This window comes from Carassius carassius, chromosome 36, assembly GCF_963082965.1.
Source record: "Carassius carassius chromosome 36, fCarCar2.1, whole genome shotgun sequence".
NCBI lineage: Eukaryota > Metazoa > Chordata > Actinopteri > Cypriniformes > Cyprinidae > Carassius > Carassius carassius.
In genome coordinates this window covers 10,439,689-10,457,892 of record NC_081790.1, presented here as the reverse complement: position 1 = coordinate 10,457,892, position 18,204 = coordinate 10,439,689, and the positions used below count along the sequence as shown (strand labels likewise).

At 38.2% G+C, this 18,204-nt stretch overlaps 1 protein-coding gene across 1 annotated transcript in view; it reads right to left on the bottom strand.

Moving 5' to 3' along the window:
• Window positions 1–18,204, bottom strand: part of LOC132117120 (guanine nucleotide exchange factor VAV2-like) — a 239,989-nt gene that overhangs the window by 137,283 nt on the left and 84,502 nt on the right. Inside the window, exon 2 of the mRNA XM_059526199.1 lies at window positions 12,506–12,622. Coding sequence (XP_059382182.1) covers window positions 12,506–12,622 — 117 coding nt within the window. The remainder of the gene's footprint in view (window positions 1–12,505; window positions 12,623–18,204) is intronic.

Sequence of the window (18,204 nt, the reverse complement as noted above, 5' to 3'; positions counted from 1 at the left end):
AGCAAATCAACAATAATATAAAAAATATTAATAAAAATATATAAATAAATTTGAAATATTATTTAAATTAAATGCAAAAATTATTATAAATAATATAATTCAATTTATAAATACAAAGCCATTCGTAAACAGAAAGACTTCTATACTTTCCTTACTTAAATCTAAATAATAAATAAGTACTTAAATTAAGTTGGTAAACTTAAGCTAAACAGATGACAGGAATGTTAATTGTTATGAGAGAGAACAAGAGAATGAATGCCACAGTTGATTATTATGGCTGTCTCAGTTCACAGATGACGTCTGACAGCCACCTGTTTCGGCAGGTACCTTAATAATGAGGTAAGAGCTAATGAGGCATTTTAAGGAAGAGAGTGGCAAGGAAAAGGTCCAAAGTGAAGCAGGTACTTCCCTTCAATTATTCATAGCAGGAGAATTATCATCAAGAGTGAGGCGTTTTGAATGAATAATTAATTGTGTTGGCAGCTTTATGTTAAAACATGCAGCCTTGTTTCTGATGGACAGGAGTCACTGGGGAATGGCATATGACAGGGATACAGAGGCACATGTCACTTGCTTTGAGGAGGAGGACAGCTCCTTGCATTCAAGAACATTAGCTTTAATGATCCAAGCAGGGCAAAAAGGCTTTCCACAACAAATATAGCCTATAAATTTTATTGTCTCAGTATCGTTTAATTCACAACAGGATGCCTTCAGAGATGGAGGAGAAACTTACAAAACAAGATTGATTTCAAAAAAGCAATTTGCTACTGAAAGTACTTTATGGCCTAGGGTTAATCCCAAACTAAGCTGAAGCAGTTTATCTGAAGAGACAAAATCTTCTCACTGTTTTAAACGTTCTAAATGATCCTTTCTGTATGGATGCAAAGGAATCATGTTTTAAGCTAGCAACCAAAAACCACCTCCTTACATTTCTCTAACCATTTACCATCAGGAGATAAAGTAGATGTTTTGTTTGATCAATCTGTATCACACTTCTTAGGTCAAAAGGCCACTGACCTCACCACTGACAAAAATAAAAGCAGACCAGTCTGATATAAAACCTCAGCCAACTCTCGAATGCATCAGTACTGCCTCAGCTTGGCTCCATGCTGTTAAAACCACCACAATAACCTTTACAGAGAATCTATTCTTTAATGTCACCATTGTTCCTTAGCAACTTTCTCAAAGCAGTGTTTTACAGGTATTTGAGCAGTCCTCAGAGCTGCAGTACAGAGCGCCTGGCAACCAGCAGAGGTGGAAAGAGTACAAAAATATTCTACTCAAGTAAAAGTACCATTACATTAATGACATTTTACTTAAGTACAAGTAAAAGTACCAGTCTAAAAATCTACTCAAGTAAAAAGTAGCTCATTTAAAATTTACTCAGAGTAAAAATTACTTAGTTACATTTTAACAGTGGGAGGGAGTCAAAATGGGACAGGCCAAGGGTGTCAAACTCAGTTCCTGGAGGGCAGTCCTGCACAGTTTAGATATAACCCTAATTAAACACACCTGATCCAGCTAATCTAATCATTTAGGTTTATTTGAAAACTACATGATATGTGTGCTGGAGCAGGGTTAGAACTAAACTCTGCAGGGCTATGGCCCTCCAGGAACTGAGTTTGACACCCCTGGGATAGGTCTATTAATCTCAAACTAGTTGTTTTTAATTAAAGGAATCAGTTATTTAGAATAATAAAACATTTGGGCTGTTACCAGGCAAATCAGTATCAACAAACTCATCTTTTAATGCAGAGGAAATGCAGAAGATTCATTGGAAGTGGCATTTAGATGTATTACACTGTTTAGTGCAGGACAAGAATGCATTTAACCTGCAGTTACAAATGCATGAATAATGTTTTGATATACAAGACATAAAATGTTTAATACTCATTTGAAATGATAAGAAATTTATTATTTAAAAAAAAAATCAAAAGATACTTTAAATGTGAAATTAAAATGGCCAGTATGTGTCAGCAAGTCACTGTTAATAAGTGAGTCATTGCGAATGAACCGAATCATTTAAACGGTTGATTCATTCAGGAACGAAACACTGTCACGTTGCTCAGAGACGCAAAACTGTGCTTTGGTGGCTGTGTTTGGAATTATTTTCTGTTGTAGAAATAGAGCTAAAAAAGGCAATATGGTGTCTAAAACTTAAGTCTCTTAATTAACATGTTTACTGAATAGGGTGACCACCTGCTAATAAGCCCAAGTGGGGACAAGGGGTACGTTTCTGAGGGACAATGTGGGACACCCCATGGGCAGACTCACTGATAGTGGTTTACCCATTTCTAGCACATACCACCTTCCATGGTATATTAATAATGCCCTATTGCCCTAAACATGTGTAATTGCTGATGTATGCTCATGACAGAATTGACAGATGCACTTCCACTTACGATTTACTTTAGCTATTTTATTAATTTTTCATTACAATTTATTCATTTTAAATAAATTATAATATAAAATTATAGGATTAAAATGAATTGTAGTTGCTCAACACCACAGGAAAAGTAAAAAAAAAAGTCTGACATCACAACTCAAGGGAAGGGAATTCACTCATTCACTAATCCCTATATAGTGTATGGCAGTTGAGTTCACTATATCAGGAAGGCGTGAATAAATAAATAAGTGAACGGATTCGGACAGTGACGTATAACCTACACTGCGCGTGAGACTTGGAGCTGTTGCAAAAAAATTGCCATGTGTACTTTTATATTACATCTACCTAATTTTAGAAAATAATACTAATAGCAATAATACTCAAAATTACTTTATATTGCAGGCAATTCTACATACCTCCCACGTCAGCTTTGTGGTTTCATCGATAGTATATAGTAATAATAATATATATATATATATATATATATATATATATATATATATATATATATATATATATATATTGTAATGCTTTATGTTCATAATCATTAATTGCTATTAAAATAACGTACTGAGAACAAAAATAAACACACATCTTGACACTTGCTCAAGCAGCGTTTTGAGCTCAGATAAGATGGTTGTTGAGCGTCCACAGGCTACTGTTAATTTTACATCGGAATACACTACCTGTTATTAACGGAAAAATTTAAATTATCCACCAAATTATAATTTTTGTAAGTTAACAACGATGCCACCTCAGTAAATTAGTTTAATAGTAAACTGAGTTATTGCCTACATAACATATTTTAATATAAATAATGTAGGAAAAACGTTAAAACAGAAATAATAAAGATGTAAACTTCATCTCTCATTCAAACTCGCTCGCTCCCGCTCTCGCAGTAGCGTGCTGAACTGTCAAGTAATGTTCGTTTGGCTGCCTGGGGCTCGAGGATATAGAGCCATCAACTTTTTTTGAGCAAGCATTGATTTTGCGTGACACAGTCTCAATTTGCGGGACGCATGAATTGGGCTTCAAACGCTGTGCGCGCATGCGCTACGCGGGACAGGTGGTCACCCTATTACTGAACTGTTATATAGCCTGGGTTTTTATGGGTAATAAATTGAAAGAAAAGCATTGTTTTTACATTTGTTACAGTTATCTATTTGTTACATTTATATTATTTACATCAAGCTTTTGAATGGTATAGTGTTGTATATTGTTATTGAAACTTCATAATGTTTCACTTGATTATACATTTAGTCAGGAATTATAGTTTGGAAAAAGTCTAACTAGTAAAACGTTTACACGTTATGTGAAACTAGTACAAGTAAATAAATAAATAAAAAGAGACTTACTCATGTTTATGATCTCTGCTGAATAAAGTGCTTCATTCTTTTTTTCTGAGGAAATCCATTTCTCAAATCCTCAACCACATCACATCTTTTTGGGGTGAATTATGTGTTATTCCTCTCATCGCGAAGCAAACAGTAAAATAAAAAAACTTGAACAGTCTCGCTGCTTTTTCTTCTGTTATGGGCGTATTCAAGCCGCGCGCTTCAGTTTGAATCTGAATAGCGTGTTCAGCACGGGGGCGTGGTCACATTAGATATAATGAAGGGAGACATGAAAAACAGACATTGCGTTGTTTTCATATGGATTACTTTATCACAGAATATCTGTTTTCTGCGGTACTTGTTTAGTTTAAAAATAGACATGTCAGGCTTTCTATAGATATTAGAGCCCGACCGATATGGATTTTTGGGGGCCGATGCCAATGCCGATATTAACTCGAAAAGAGCCGATTTATAAGCCGATATTTTGATTTTAAAAATAATCTGGATATTAGACCCATTTCCTATAAACTGCATTTACATAACATTCAATAGCAAAATATCTGCCTGTTCTATGTATGTGGGCTGTATAAACCATTTTCCAGAATGGACTATGTTAACCCTCTGGAGTCTAAGGGTATTTTTGGGGCCTGGAGAAGTTTTGTCATGCCTTGACATTTGTGCTTTTTTCAGTTTCTTATAAATATCTAAATGGGTAAAGACTAATCTCACTGTAATCAGCACAAACTGGGCTGTAATAATATGTGAAATGCATGTATGTACATGATTGTGTTTTTGAGAAAAAAAATATTATGCGTGGTTAGTGAAAAACTAAAAATGTTAAAACGCTTGAATAAGGCAAAAAAAAACACATACAGAACAATGGCTCCCGGGATTTTTGAGAACTGGAGCTTGTAGCCTAGAATTTTTATTTCTAAATGATGTGAAAATCATCTTGTTTACTCACTCACAGAAAACAATATATTGATTTAAATTTTCTAAGACACTTTTTGTTGGTAAAAGTCATATGCGAGTAGGCGTCAACTACCATGAATATCATTGTGATTTACACCTGAGAAGACAAAGGCCTGCATAATGAGCTGCATAATGAGCCTCTCAGTCATCTGTGCCACTGTGAGTGAGGAGTTACAAGAGAGAATGTGAGAACAAAATAAATCTATATAATTTTATGTTTGTAGTTTATTAAGAATATATTTAATTATCCCACAACATAATTTAATATCCACTTGGGGGAGCAGTTAAACAGTTTATTAGAAACAATCAAAGCTGACTTTCAAACAAATTGTTTGGCATGCTTACTCCAGTCACACAATCCTTCAGAAATCCTTTTAACAATCTTATTTTCTACAAAAAAAAAAAAAAAAACGTTTGTTGTTATTATTATCATCATTATTATTAATGTTGAAAAGAGCTGAGAATATTTTTCTGGGTTTTTAGGGGGAATAAATGGAAAGAAAAGCATTGTTTTTACATTTGTTACAGTTATGTATTTGTTACATTTATATTATTTACATCAAGCTTTCGAAGGGTATAGTGTTGTATATTGTTATTGAAACTTCATAATGTTTCACTTGATTATACATTTAGTCAGGAATTATAGTTTGGAAAAAGTCTAACTAGTAAAACGTTTACACGTTATGTGAAAACTAGTACAAGTATATAAATAAATAAAAAGAGACCTACTCATGTTTATGATCTCTGCTGAATAAAGTGCTTCATTCTTTTTTTCTGAGGAAATCCATTTCTCAAATCCTCAACCACATCACATCTTTTTGGGGTGAATTATGTGTTATTCCTCTCATCGCGAAGCAAACAGTAAAATAAAAAAAACTTGAACAGTCTCGCTGCTTTTTCTTCTGTTATGGGCGTATTCAAGCCGCGCGCTTCAGTTTGAATCTGAATAGCGTGTTCAGCACGGGGGCGTGGTCACATTAGATATAATGAAGGGAGACATGAAAAACAGACATCGCGTTGTTTTCATATGGATTACTTTATCACAGAATATCTGTTTTCGGCGGCACTTGTTTAGTTTAAAAATAGACATGTCAAGCTTTCTATAGATATCTCTCTCATGTATTTTCGTTGAGTATTCACGGAGTTACAGTTCATTTAAATGACGTGTTTGTAAAAGAAGATCAGCGCAGACAAAGGCTGCAGACAGCGCACCTTGTTTGTTATCTTTATTTTATAAGTGCACAAAGTTTTGTTGTTATTATGTCTGTATCCAAAAAAAAGTAGACCCTTTACAGATTCGATTGATGTATTGCTCTTATCTGTACGATTAAAACTGAAAGTGTAATTTAAGTTCTTTTCGGGGTTATCAGGAGAAAATGACTCAAAACGCGTATCCGCGTTAATCGACTTGATAGGGTTAAAAAAAAAGCCTTAGATTACAGTCTCAATGACTAAACAATTGCACATCAAAAGTATATCTTTTTTAATGATCAAAAAACAGTCTGGTTTTAAACATTTAACACTTTTACTTTCTTCCAGTTGAAGCTGGTTTTAACAGTCTGTGTGTTTACTGTAAACAAATTATAATACTAAAGTTAAAGTATTTGCAGAAGTAGTCCCACACTTTGCTACTACAGCATTCACCTTTTTCAGCCATCTGTAGGCAGAAAGAGAGACGGAGAAAGAATAAGCATGTGTATTAATAATATCTCCATGTATCATTACTCATGTCATCATTAGAATTATAATAATAATAAACTGGGATCTCCTACATAGGCAAAAATGAGAAATATATATATATTTTTTTTATTTGTCAAGCAATAGGTATTACCTACTTATATTTAACAATATTATTTCAACATTTTCCTGTTATGTTTGTAAAGCTGCTTTGAAACAATATGTAAAAAAAAAAAAAAAAGCGCTTGTTCAGCTCACATTTATTTACATGTCCCCTCTGGTTTAATCATTTCTGACGCACCTACTGTAGTTACTGTAACTACACTATATTTGCTCTCACAGAACATCGTCTTGCCTACTATTACCGGAAGATTACGGAATCAATTCGAAGTTGAATGGTTAACGTTAGTGTCATGAACACACCGCTGTCAATTTTGAGAAGAACCACCTTCAAACAAGTTAATAGCAAGCATTTAAGGGGCCTGCTAAAAAGGAAGCTATTAGCGTTAGAGTAACGTAACCAGCCTGAATTCACCAAATTGTTCTCTGGACCTGAGGGTAGCCTCTTCTTCCTTGCTTCTCTCTTAATTCTCATCAGCAGGACTAGCGCTATCGCTCGCTTCTTACAACGGGACAGATACATGTTTGCTGCTGACCGAAAGGAGGAGGAACAGACTATGAAAGAGCTCCCGCTAAACGTTTTTAAAACTCCGCCTATGCCATAGCGCAGCGCAAATCGCGTTGTATCTGAAGGGCAACGCTGAGCCCAGCGGCAAGCGCCGTGCATACCGCGTACTGTGTGAAAGGCCCAATTACGCGGTCATTATGTGGGAAACACACCGCAATAGAATAAGAATAAGTTAAACGCTAACGTTATAGTTTGACCTCCTATTAACGTTCGCGCTCTTCCACTGATAAACATGGTATTAGCTTTGTGGCTAATCTAATATAGCAATGCATTAGCGGCTGTTACAGAATATTTAGAAGTAATAATGCTAGGACCGTTAGCTAGAACTACCACACAGTTTTTATATACAGGGTATGAACTAAATCTACAATCATTTCACATGACGAACGACAGACTCACCGTCAAAACAGTTGATCGCTTTCTTCTGTAGTGGACTTCTGGCGCTGTTGTTAACTCTGGAGCTGCAGAGCTCCCTCTGGTGGGCACACTATGCAACACTCATAACATGAGTGAAGCATGAGACTCTGTTTCTCATGTTTCATCGGCCGTTATAAATGCCGATGCCGATTTAAATGCAATTAGCTTATATCGGCCGATAATATCGGCCGGCCGATATATCGGTCGGCTCTAATAGATATATCTCTCATGTCTCTTCGTTGAGTATTCACGGAGTTACAGTTCATTTAAATGACGTGTTTGTAAAAGAAGATCAGCGCAGACAAAGGCTGCAGACAGCGCACCTTGTTTGTTATCTTTATTTTATAAGTGCACAAAGTTTTGTTGTTATTATGTCTGTATCCAAAAAAAAGTAGACCCTTTACAGATTCGATTGATGTATTGCTCTTATCTGTACGATTAAAACTGAAAGTGTAATTTAAGTTCTTTTCGGGGTTATCAGGAGAAAATGACTCAAAATGCGTATCCGCGTTAATCGACTTGAGAGGGTTAAAGAGAAGAGGTGTGAAGCTTAAAGGTCCTATGACATGAAAATTTCACTTTCTGAGGTTTTTTAACATTATAATGAGTTCCCCTAGCCTGTATATGGTCCCCAAGTTTCTAGAAATTCTAATCGGTGTAAATCGATATTTTGCTATCTTTCTCTGCCTTTGAGAAAATGGAAGCTCAAACGGGCTGATCTTGAATCTCCTCCTTGTGATGTTATAAGGAGAAATGTTACCTCCCCTTTCTCTGCTTTGCCCGCCCAAATATTTACATATAATTCAGTCGCAATGTCAGGACAGGCGTTACAAACAGACTTTTATGATATGGATTCGACAGCACCGGCACAAACAGTGAGTAACCATGTTCATTAATGCCTGATCTGTGATCAGTGATTTCTGATGTGTAGCTAATCATTCAAGTTCACACTGACTTTCTTTCTAAATCGTTTAATACTGTTTATGCATCAGTGAATCAAGCCAGTGACTAAATGATCAACTTTACGTTGTTTCTCTTAGTAGCATGAAACAAATCTGTTATTTAAATTGTGATTTAACTACAGAGAGCGATAAAAGAACGCTCCCTTTTTTTCGGAGCTCTCACACATCGCAAGTATATCTACACTGTTGCCTAAACTGCCGTTACAATGAATGACGCTGTTATGCTGCACAACAAAGCTCTTACTTCATGTGGTGTATTCATGTGTTTGCTGTTAGTTGTGGTGAAAGCATTTTGTGAGAAAAAACGTGTTGCAATAATGACGAGATCACTGCATTCACGCGATAAACAGACTCTGTCTACTCAATGCTCATCACTGCAGCCTTTCATGTGATGGGACAAGATCGAAAAAATAATTCTATAATCAACACTTCCATGATTTGTTAATCTCGACAGCTGTAATAGTAAAATATATATATATATATATATATATATATATATATATATATATATATATATATTTGAGAGGGGTTCCACATGTAATACGCATTTTGAATGCAAAGATGTCAGCCAATCACAACAGTTGTCGTTTACTCTGAGTCTCACAGCAGACACGCCCCTTCAAACAGAGCATTCAAGCAAGAGGGCTAATATCAGGATATAAAAATGCTTTTTATTTCTATATTTTAAATGTAAAAATCATACTAACAATGTAAGTACACCCAAGGAAACATTAAAAAGCATTTAAAGAAAAGGAAATAATCCATGTCATGGGACCTTTAAGTATACTTAAGCAGAGAAATGTATGCACATGGTGAGTGCAAACACAATATGTCACTGAATTGTAATTGTGAATTCAAAAGAATAGCACTCCTGCTGCAGCAGTTTTAGCACAATACTGAGAAACTAAAGAGGAAGCCTGCAAGGGAGGGGCAGTTGACAAATAACTCCAAATAACTTTTGTGCATCAAAAAGGGAAAGTGTAACTTTCTATTTTTAGCCTTATATGCTACAATGGGTCTTGTTATAGTAACATATAACAAAAAATATTATATATAAATAATAAAATATATAAAATTATATATATTAAATTTTTAAATCAATACGAGATTTTGTATATGTAATTATTTCTGATCTGACAAGTTATGTAAATATTAACAGAAAATCAGATTTTTCAATTTCAGACCACACAAATTACTTTGCTACAAAAACAACTGAATCTGTGCACGTGTGAAAACAATTCTCACTCTTTGTTATTATTTAATCTTATGAAAATAACATTTGACTCCCAGTGGTCTCCAAAAGGCCCCAGTGGTGTCAGTCAAGAAGCTATTTTACTGATCATTCCCCCAGATGAACTGACTGTTAATTTAGAGCATGCCCACATGAGCCCACTGGGATGTTGCTCTGACTCTGAATAAAGATGAGGGATAATTATGACAACACTAAACAAAAGAGACCAGGTCAATAAGATTTTGTAGAACAGCCATGTCAAAAACTGGCCTGCAGAGGTCAATTGAGTGCGATATACCCTGTGATAATCAAAATCATCTTCAACCATTCTGATTCACACATTGCAAATCACAAAGCTATAAAAAGGCTGTGAACAGGTGGAGTGTCATCTTGCTAACTGTCACAAAGACGTGAACCAAGGTGATTGTGGTGTTCATTTAAATGATAACAACTGCATATCCAGATCCAATTAAGAGGGAAAAAAACAGAAGCAGTTCAGATTGAATGCCACGTTAAGCCAAAATCGAACCCCAGAGAGCTGTGTGTTTATGAGTAATGATGAAAATGGAACAGTAAGGAAAATCTGGGTCCATCTGTGATTGTCGTGAGGATGTGTCCCACAGGCTGATGGGATAGAGGAGGGCATGAAACATCAGAGCACTGACAGAAGTGCTCTGGCAAATTTAGTGAAAGATGTGGGGGTGAGCCATCTGTTTAAAAGACCTAAATGCAGCGAGATGGAGAAAGGAATGAGAGCCAATTACCTGAAGCATCAGGAGGGACAGGTGCCTCGTAGATGCTCCACCAAGCAAAGAGTAATGAAGTGCTGATGAATGGGGAGCATGCAGAGACTAAATATTCACACTAAACGGACAGATTTGTGCTCTCTTCTCAAACAAAGCAGGAAACAAGCCATTCAAGTCGCTGTTAGGGTTAGGTGGGCTCAAACATGAGAGTGACAACACTTAAAACAGACACCATCCCTAAAATGGCCAGAGACACATTAACCATCAGACCAACTGCAAGGACACAAAGGACTAAGATTGTCCATTCCAATTAAAGGCACCCTGAGCTTGACAGGCCAGAGAGATATATTACTGCCCGAGGTTAAAGTTCAACGATGTATGTGCTATTGAAAGATTAAAAATGCTTTCTATATCCTTCAGCTCTAAAGCTTCAGAAGCATCTGTCTCTCTTCATTTAAAAGGAGGTAGACGATTTGCATGTATGGCGTACTGATATCGAGCTGCCTACTTCAATATATTATAATGCGCTGCTTGCCCTTAATGGAGAATCGATGAAGGGACAAGCCCGTCACCTTCGAGTCGACGCAAACGCAATTTACACATTGACATGTGGAGGGTGTGTGTGACTGATTCTGACTGCTTGAGGGTTTTAATATTGTTTTCCATGTGCTCATTGACTCTCACTCACCGTCCTCCACATTATCCATTAAATCTCACCGTCTGGCAAAGGCTTAATCTCACGGTCTACGCCCCTCCCTTTGTGACTTTAAAATGCTCTCTTCATCTTTCATTCCTGACCGAGGCATTGGAAATGTCCAGACATGCTTGCTGAGCTGTAGTTAACCGTAACTATTGGATTGGAAACGTTTCAATGGTCGAAACAAGTGCTTTGCACCTGTAAATACTTCATGAAGTCCAATCAATTCAAGCAACCAGAACAATCAATAACAAGGAAGTTGTTTTCTCTTTAATTCTACTAATCTTTACAGCACTTTTCCCCCACTAATAACTATTAAAACTATACTGATAATGACGAAGAACCCATATCCAATATAAACGTTAGACATCAAGCTGAATTAGCACTAAGAAACAGAATTAACAATGAGCTTCTATCATGGAGGTCAGTGCATTGACTAAACTGTCATAAGCCCCTTTTACACTGCACGTCGGACCTGGCAAATTGCCGGAACATTGCCGGGTCGCCTTCTGTGTGAAAGCAAACACGTCCCGGGATTGATTCCGGGACTGATCCCATGTCGGGGACCTAGTAACATTGCTGGGTTCAGTCCCGGAACAAGCGCTGTGTGAACAAAAGCCAGATCTAATGCAGTGTCATAGTGATGACGCACGTTATCGTGCGAATCTTTTATGAGGTGTTTCGAGGCCCTGATATCACGTGTCGTTACGGGACCTTTACGGGTTGTGTGTGAAAGCATGCACATGTTCCGGGTAATCACTGGCAGTGTGAAAGTGCAAAATCTAGCGACCCGGGAACAATTGATGGGACACATTATTTGCCGGAATCGCAGTGTGAAAGGCTCTTTAGTTATATAAGGATCAGGGTTCAGTTGTACTTAAAGACATCACGTTTTCTCCAATACTTGGACAACTGTCAGAGCAAAGTCAGCATAATGGTGCTTACACACTAGAGAAAACTGACAGAGCATTCAACAGATAGAAATGTGCCTTTTAATGGTGTGGAAAAAGCTGTGACAATCTGACATCGAGCAGAAAAAAAAAAAAAAAAATTCTCATCTGCAAGTGCAGAATCATATTCGGGATCCCAGACAACAAAGTTTGAAAACCCTGGGCTAAATGGTACTGTGAATAATTACGAGATCTTATCCACACAACTCTAAAAAAATCCACACAGGGCCGATTAAGCATAGCACCACACTTTTATATTATACCCAGCATTAAAGGTTTTTTTTTGAGCAAAGCTTATGCACAATAGCCTCAATTATGGGTTAATCTCCCATAAAAGTGCACAGAACATTAATGTCATTCAGCTGCAGAGACTTAAACATGATGGTGCAAAATGATTAATAGTGTTAAGATAAACCCCGTGCTCAGCAAAACCGCTGTTTCTCACCTTCCCAAAGTCCCTCACGTCAAAGAGATCGAAGGGGTCAAACAGCTCACTGTTCCTCAGGCCAAACTTATCATGGCACACTTTTAGGAATGTTCGGATGTTCTTCAGACACAGAAACTGGAAAAGAAGGAGACAAATAACGAATGTCAGATCATTTTGATTTCAACCTGAATGTTTAAAAAAAATACAAATGGAAAAGCGTTTTCTGGAAAATAACTGCAAACCTATGGAAATATTTCCATATTCTACAGTGTTAAAACACTGTCACTTCAAAGGCATGGAGAACTCTGACACCATCTCATTTCTGCAGCGTGTGGAGCATATTTAATTTCCTGGAGTCTATTGACAGTCAGCTCATTTCCTTCTTCCTGTATCAGTGATTAAGCAAACAGTTATCACACACTATGATTTGGATCCCCAAGCCCAGGCGAGTGTCTGACGGATCGCCTCTGGGATGATAGCCCAGGCACTGTTCACTTACCAACCTACAAACCTACCATTCCTTCTGTCATTAGGGTCTCTAAAGCAAACCTTCTTTCCTGATCTTAGTAACACTGATGCCAGTATGACACAACGCTGGCTCCTGCTCCTTATTTGTTTCAGAGAATTCATGCATAAACGTTTCTTGTAATGAGAATTTGTCTAATATAATTGACTTGAGCTGAGTGAAACCAATACAACCACACAAACAGGGACAAAACAATAACAACTTTGTCATTGTTTATTTCCACCCACCAAATGTCAATGAATCATGTCTCATGTTAAATTCATATATTATAATTCAATATAATTCAATTATGTGCATGGGTTCGCATTTCTATGGAGACAGAGGTGGAAACAAACTCCACAAATACTGGTTACTGTGTTTGCAACAGTAAACTTAAGGCGAATAGTGCATTCCATACTAGTAATGATTCAGGAGCGAAGGGGGCAGTAAACTAGAGATATTACAAGCATGCCACCATTATTCAGCAGGAATCACAACCCCTATTGTGAACACACCACTAACAGCTCTGTTTCTCATGCAAAGCAGGACAGAGGAGGCCTATTTGTCACATTAAAGCCAGTACAATGGAGATAACCACCCTTAGAACACCAGCCGGATTAAATTCTCACAGCCATGATGCCACTTGTAAAACTAGCCCTTAATGAGGGCTGTAAGACAACCCCAAGCGTGTCAGGATCAGCATTATGCTGGAAACACAAGAGGGTAACTATGCATTGTACGTGATGCACAAGAGAAAACCAGTTCATTTATCAGAACAGATAAAGATAGCTAAGGATGACTGAGAATATGACGTCAAAATTTGGGGACAAAGAATCACAAGACAAAAATACCACAATAACTACATAAAATCTAATTTAGCATTATATAAAATATTAATTTGCACTTTAGTCCACTAAAATTACATTTTTGTTGCTTAAAACCAGATGCCATTTTAGTTCTAGTAAAATTAACCAAAATTCATTAATATATAATATATACAAATGCCAAAACACTGGAAACCACGTCTTACAAAAAAAATTTACCACTGGGTGAAAGTGCCTAGCAAGCACCACTAAAATAGCAAACCCCAAAAAAATTTGGGAAGTTTATTGTTCTCATTTTGTACTCCAAGGTGAAAATGTCCCCCTATAAGACACAATATCACACATTTAGGTGTGCAGTAATTTGCTTTTGGAGCAGACAGTGGTCTCTTAAAAGAGATGCTTCAGTAATTTATTTCTCTCCACTATTTTTTCTTTCCCTGAGACCATAAGTTCAGTCTGTTCTGAACCCACTAACCGTTAAAAATACACTCTGGCTTTTAAAGTATGAATTTTCCACCCTGTTTGACTGCATCCAGCTCAAAAGAAAAGGCTACTGTTTCTTCGTGCTAAGATATCACTTTTGGCTGTGCTTTGGCTCAACCCCAGGCTATGTTTATGTGGCTGTTGCTCTCTTTGCATTAAGATTATAGTGAGGACTAGTATAGGGCTGCACGATATTGGGAAAAAATGACATTGCGATATTTTATTTTTCTGCGATATATATTGCGATATTTTTTCTTACAAACAAAAATGGGGTGAGCACACTTACATTCTCATTTCGTGTTGTTTGAAAACGGCTCGCTCTCTCTCGGTCTCTCTCTCTCTCTCTCAATTCAATTCAAATTGCTTTATTGGCATGACATACAAAGGTACATATTGCCAAAGCATTGTACATAGCAGAATAGAAACAAACAAAACAAAAATACATATATATTCATAAGAAAAAAAATTACATGCAAAATAAATCCATATACATTTCTATAAACATTGATGGTACTTCTAATGTACTCTCTCTCTCTCGCGCGCTCTCTCTCCCTGTCTCTCTCTCGCGCGCTCTCTCTCCCTGTCTCTCGCGCGCGCGCTCTCTCTCTGTCTCTCTCGCGCGCGCTCTCTCTCTCTCTCTCTGTCTGTCTCTCTCGCGCGCGCTCTCTCTCTGTCTCTCTCGCGCGCGCTCTCTCTCCCTGTCTCTCTCGCGCACGCGCTCTCTCTCTCTCTCTCTCTCGCGCGCGCTCTCTCTCTCTCTGTCTGTCTGTCTCTCTCGCGCGCTCTCTCTCTCTCTCTGTCTCTCTCGCGCGCTCTGTCTCTCTCGCGCGCTCTCTCTGTCTCTCTCGCGCTCCCTCTCTTTCTGCCCTGTTAAACTTGCATGTGGTTTTCAGTCCTGTCAATTATAAACTTTCACTCTATGATGGTTAAGCTGTGCAATTAATCCGCGAATCACACTGTCAAGGGCAGGGGAGTAGCTGGCCCGTACAGTTAATGAATAACGGATCAACTACGACAGCCTACATCGCACATCCTGCGATGTGACTATCGTGGATTCGTACATCGCGATATCGATGCTTAAACGACACATCGTGCAGCCCTAGACTAGTACATGGAAAGATTAGAGTACCACCTGTCTTATTCAGCACAAGCATTCAAATTCTGCTTTTTTTCTCAATAAACAAACAAATAGGGGGAGGAAAGACAGCTCCTGGATAAACAGCTAGAGGAAGAAACCAGGTTACAAAGAGCTGTCATTCTCTAACACTCTCATCTCTCAGGAATGGGTACACACTTGGGGAATAAGGAATTGCCCTCACCGCCTCGGGTGCACCAATTGGACAGGATGTGTCTTCCTTTCTGCAAGAGCATCCACTAATAAACTAAATCAACAAAAAATTAAGCTTTTCATGAAGAGAAGAGAAGGATGTACAGAAAATAAATCAGATAAAAGCAAGACAAGTTTAAATGCAGCAATTAAGTCCTAGGGGTAGATTGTTGTGTCTGAGAAGCAGAAAAATAAAGTGAGACCAGGGCAAGGCAGTATCACTCCCCATAGGGGCATGAGGAGCACAGATCAATCCAGCCAATGATTCGCTTCAAAAACATGAGTGAAGAAGTCAAATAGCCAAACAATGTGTCAAGCAGTCAAGCGCTTTAAGCCTTAAAGCAGTGACTCAAAAAGACAGTCAGTCAGGAAGAAGACAGGCACAGAAGCAGACAGCGAGTCAGCGGGTGAAGCACTGGGGTCTAGACTGTAACAAGACATAGTCAGACAGCCGTTAGAGAATCTTTTGTATCTATGGTATGAATCGGCACAAGTCTTCAGAGAGCCGTGGAGAAAAAAAACCATAAAAGATCGGAGCAAACAGTCAAAACAACAAACCATATAAATAGCCGGATGGTTTTCAATAGATGACACTGAGCACCGGCTAAGATGTTAAGGGGGTGGAATCAAGGTGCAAGGGTAGCAAAAATGTTTTTAAAAGGAAACTGGCAAAGGGTCAATCCCGAGCTGAGTGGGGATATGAGGGGGCGCTGCCCTCATTGACAGGCATAGCAGTGGCATTTTGTCAAGCACTCTGATCCTCTGTCTCGCTCACAGAAAGGAAGCTCCCTCTGGAGCATGGTGCCCAAGACAGGTCAAGACAGAGCAAGAAAGAGCGAGGGAATGAAAAGCAAAAAGAGTAAACACAGACAAACACACCTCTGAAGAGCTGATTAGGCTGTGGCTGATAAGCTTAAATCTCCTGCAGGATTTCCAGGGTCACACAGATGTTAAAACCTCTCCAGAGAAAAACCTGACTTCGATTAATTGGAGAGACAGACCCTGAATTAATAATGTATGCTGATATGCAAATGATAATATGATCGGATTATCCAAAAGGCCCAATTTAAATCACAGAAACCGCTCTAAATCGAGATCAAATCAAATACAGTGTACCTCACAGGAACCCCATCTGCTGTATAAACAAAAAACTAACAAGAGTGCAGAAAACTGCTGAGTTGTCTTCAAAACACAAGAAGACTGCTTTCAAAAAAGTTCTGCATGGATTACTTTTATATGAATATACATTTAAATTTGTGATAAAGGTGAAAATCTATTTTAAAACAAATACGCTTTTCTAATCGGTCCAATGAAAAGAGCCAGGAACCAGAACAATTCACAAAACTCCTACTGAGGGGCATGTCCCTCATAGGGCTGGGTACCGAACTTCGATGCCTTTATGGTATCGAACGAAAAACTTAGACACTATGAGTATCGAAAAATTATTTATCTTTTGGTGCCAAATTTCGGTTCCAAAAGCCAATCGGTGGTTTTTTTTTTTTTTTGCCAAGCGGCTGTGTCTGTGTGAGCTTGTAGCATAGCCTACGTGCATGTAAGGACCTAAATTCGCCGTGATTGGCTGTCAACCACCCGGTGACGGGGACGATTTCTGAAGATACTCGCAGTCACACAACACAAGTGTAGTTGTTTTTTCTCAAAACGTTTCCGTTTTACAATGCCAAAGAAGTCTAAAGAGTATTGCAACCAAAGCCGGTGTTACGGTTTAACTGGTCACCGTGTTATCTGGTGACCAACTTCCTGGTTTAGGTCTCCGCTGCAGATGTGCTGGAACGACGGCAGCAGATTTGGCGATTCTGAAAGCACCAACTGACGTGATATTAAGTGTCTAATAAATGCAGACATGCTCATTGCATGACTCTGATATTCTTGTAAAGATTACAAGTTATTAGTATGATCGCCCATTTCCCGGCTGAAGTAGAATAAACGAAAAAATAAAAATAAAGTATGTCTGTGTTAGCCCTAGGGCTGTGACGGTTGCCGTGACAACCGCGTCACCGCAGTGGTCGGTTGCTACCGCGGTTGTCTACTGCCACCGGCAGTAGTGCACGTGATGTCACAAACTCTATAGCAAACATAATACAAAGTTTTGTATATAAGTGCAATAACTGTAATAGTTGCAAAGTCTAAGTCTATGGTAATTAACAAATTACCTCAAACACAGCGTTTCCTTTAGATTGGCAGGAAAATACAGTTTATGCATTCAGCAAACTAATTTAGTGTTGGGCGATGGATCTTGTTGGGAAAGCAAATACCGAATCACCGATCTGGAGTCATCTGCATTCATGTCACCCATCAGCGTTTGCACAAGTTCTCGTGATCGCAAACGCTGGCTGGTCAGGTTTGGTGAGGCTTTCTCCAAACTGGCCAAGTACAAACGAGACAGCGATGAATAAACGATGGTAACAAGAAATATGACAACGATTCCTATTTTAAAGAGAGCGCGTGCAGATGAGGAGTTAGTTATTGAGCTTGCTTGGTGGCGGAAAAGTAAACCGGACGCAAAACAACCGCGTTGCGAAAGGTTTAGTCTGTCTAGTGTCTATACAGGACATATGAA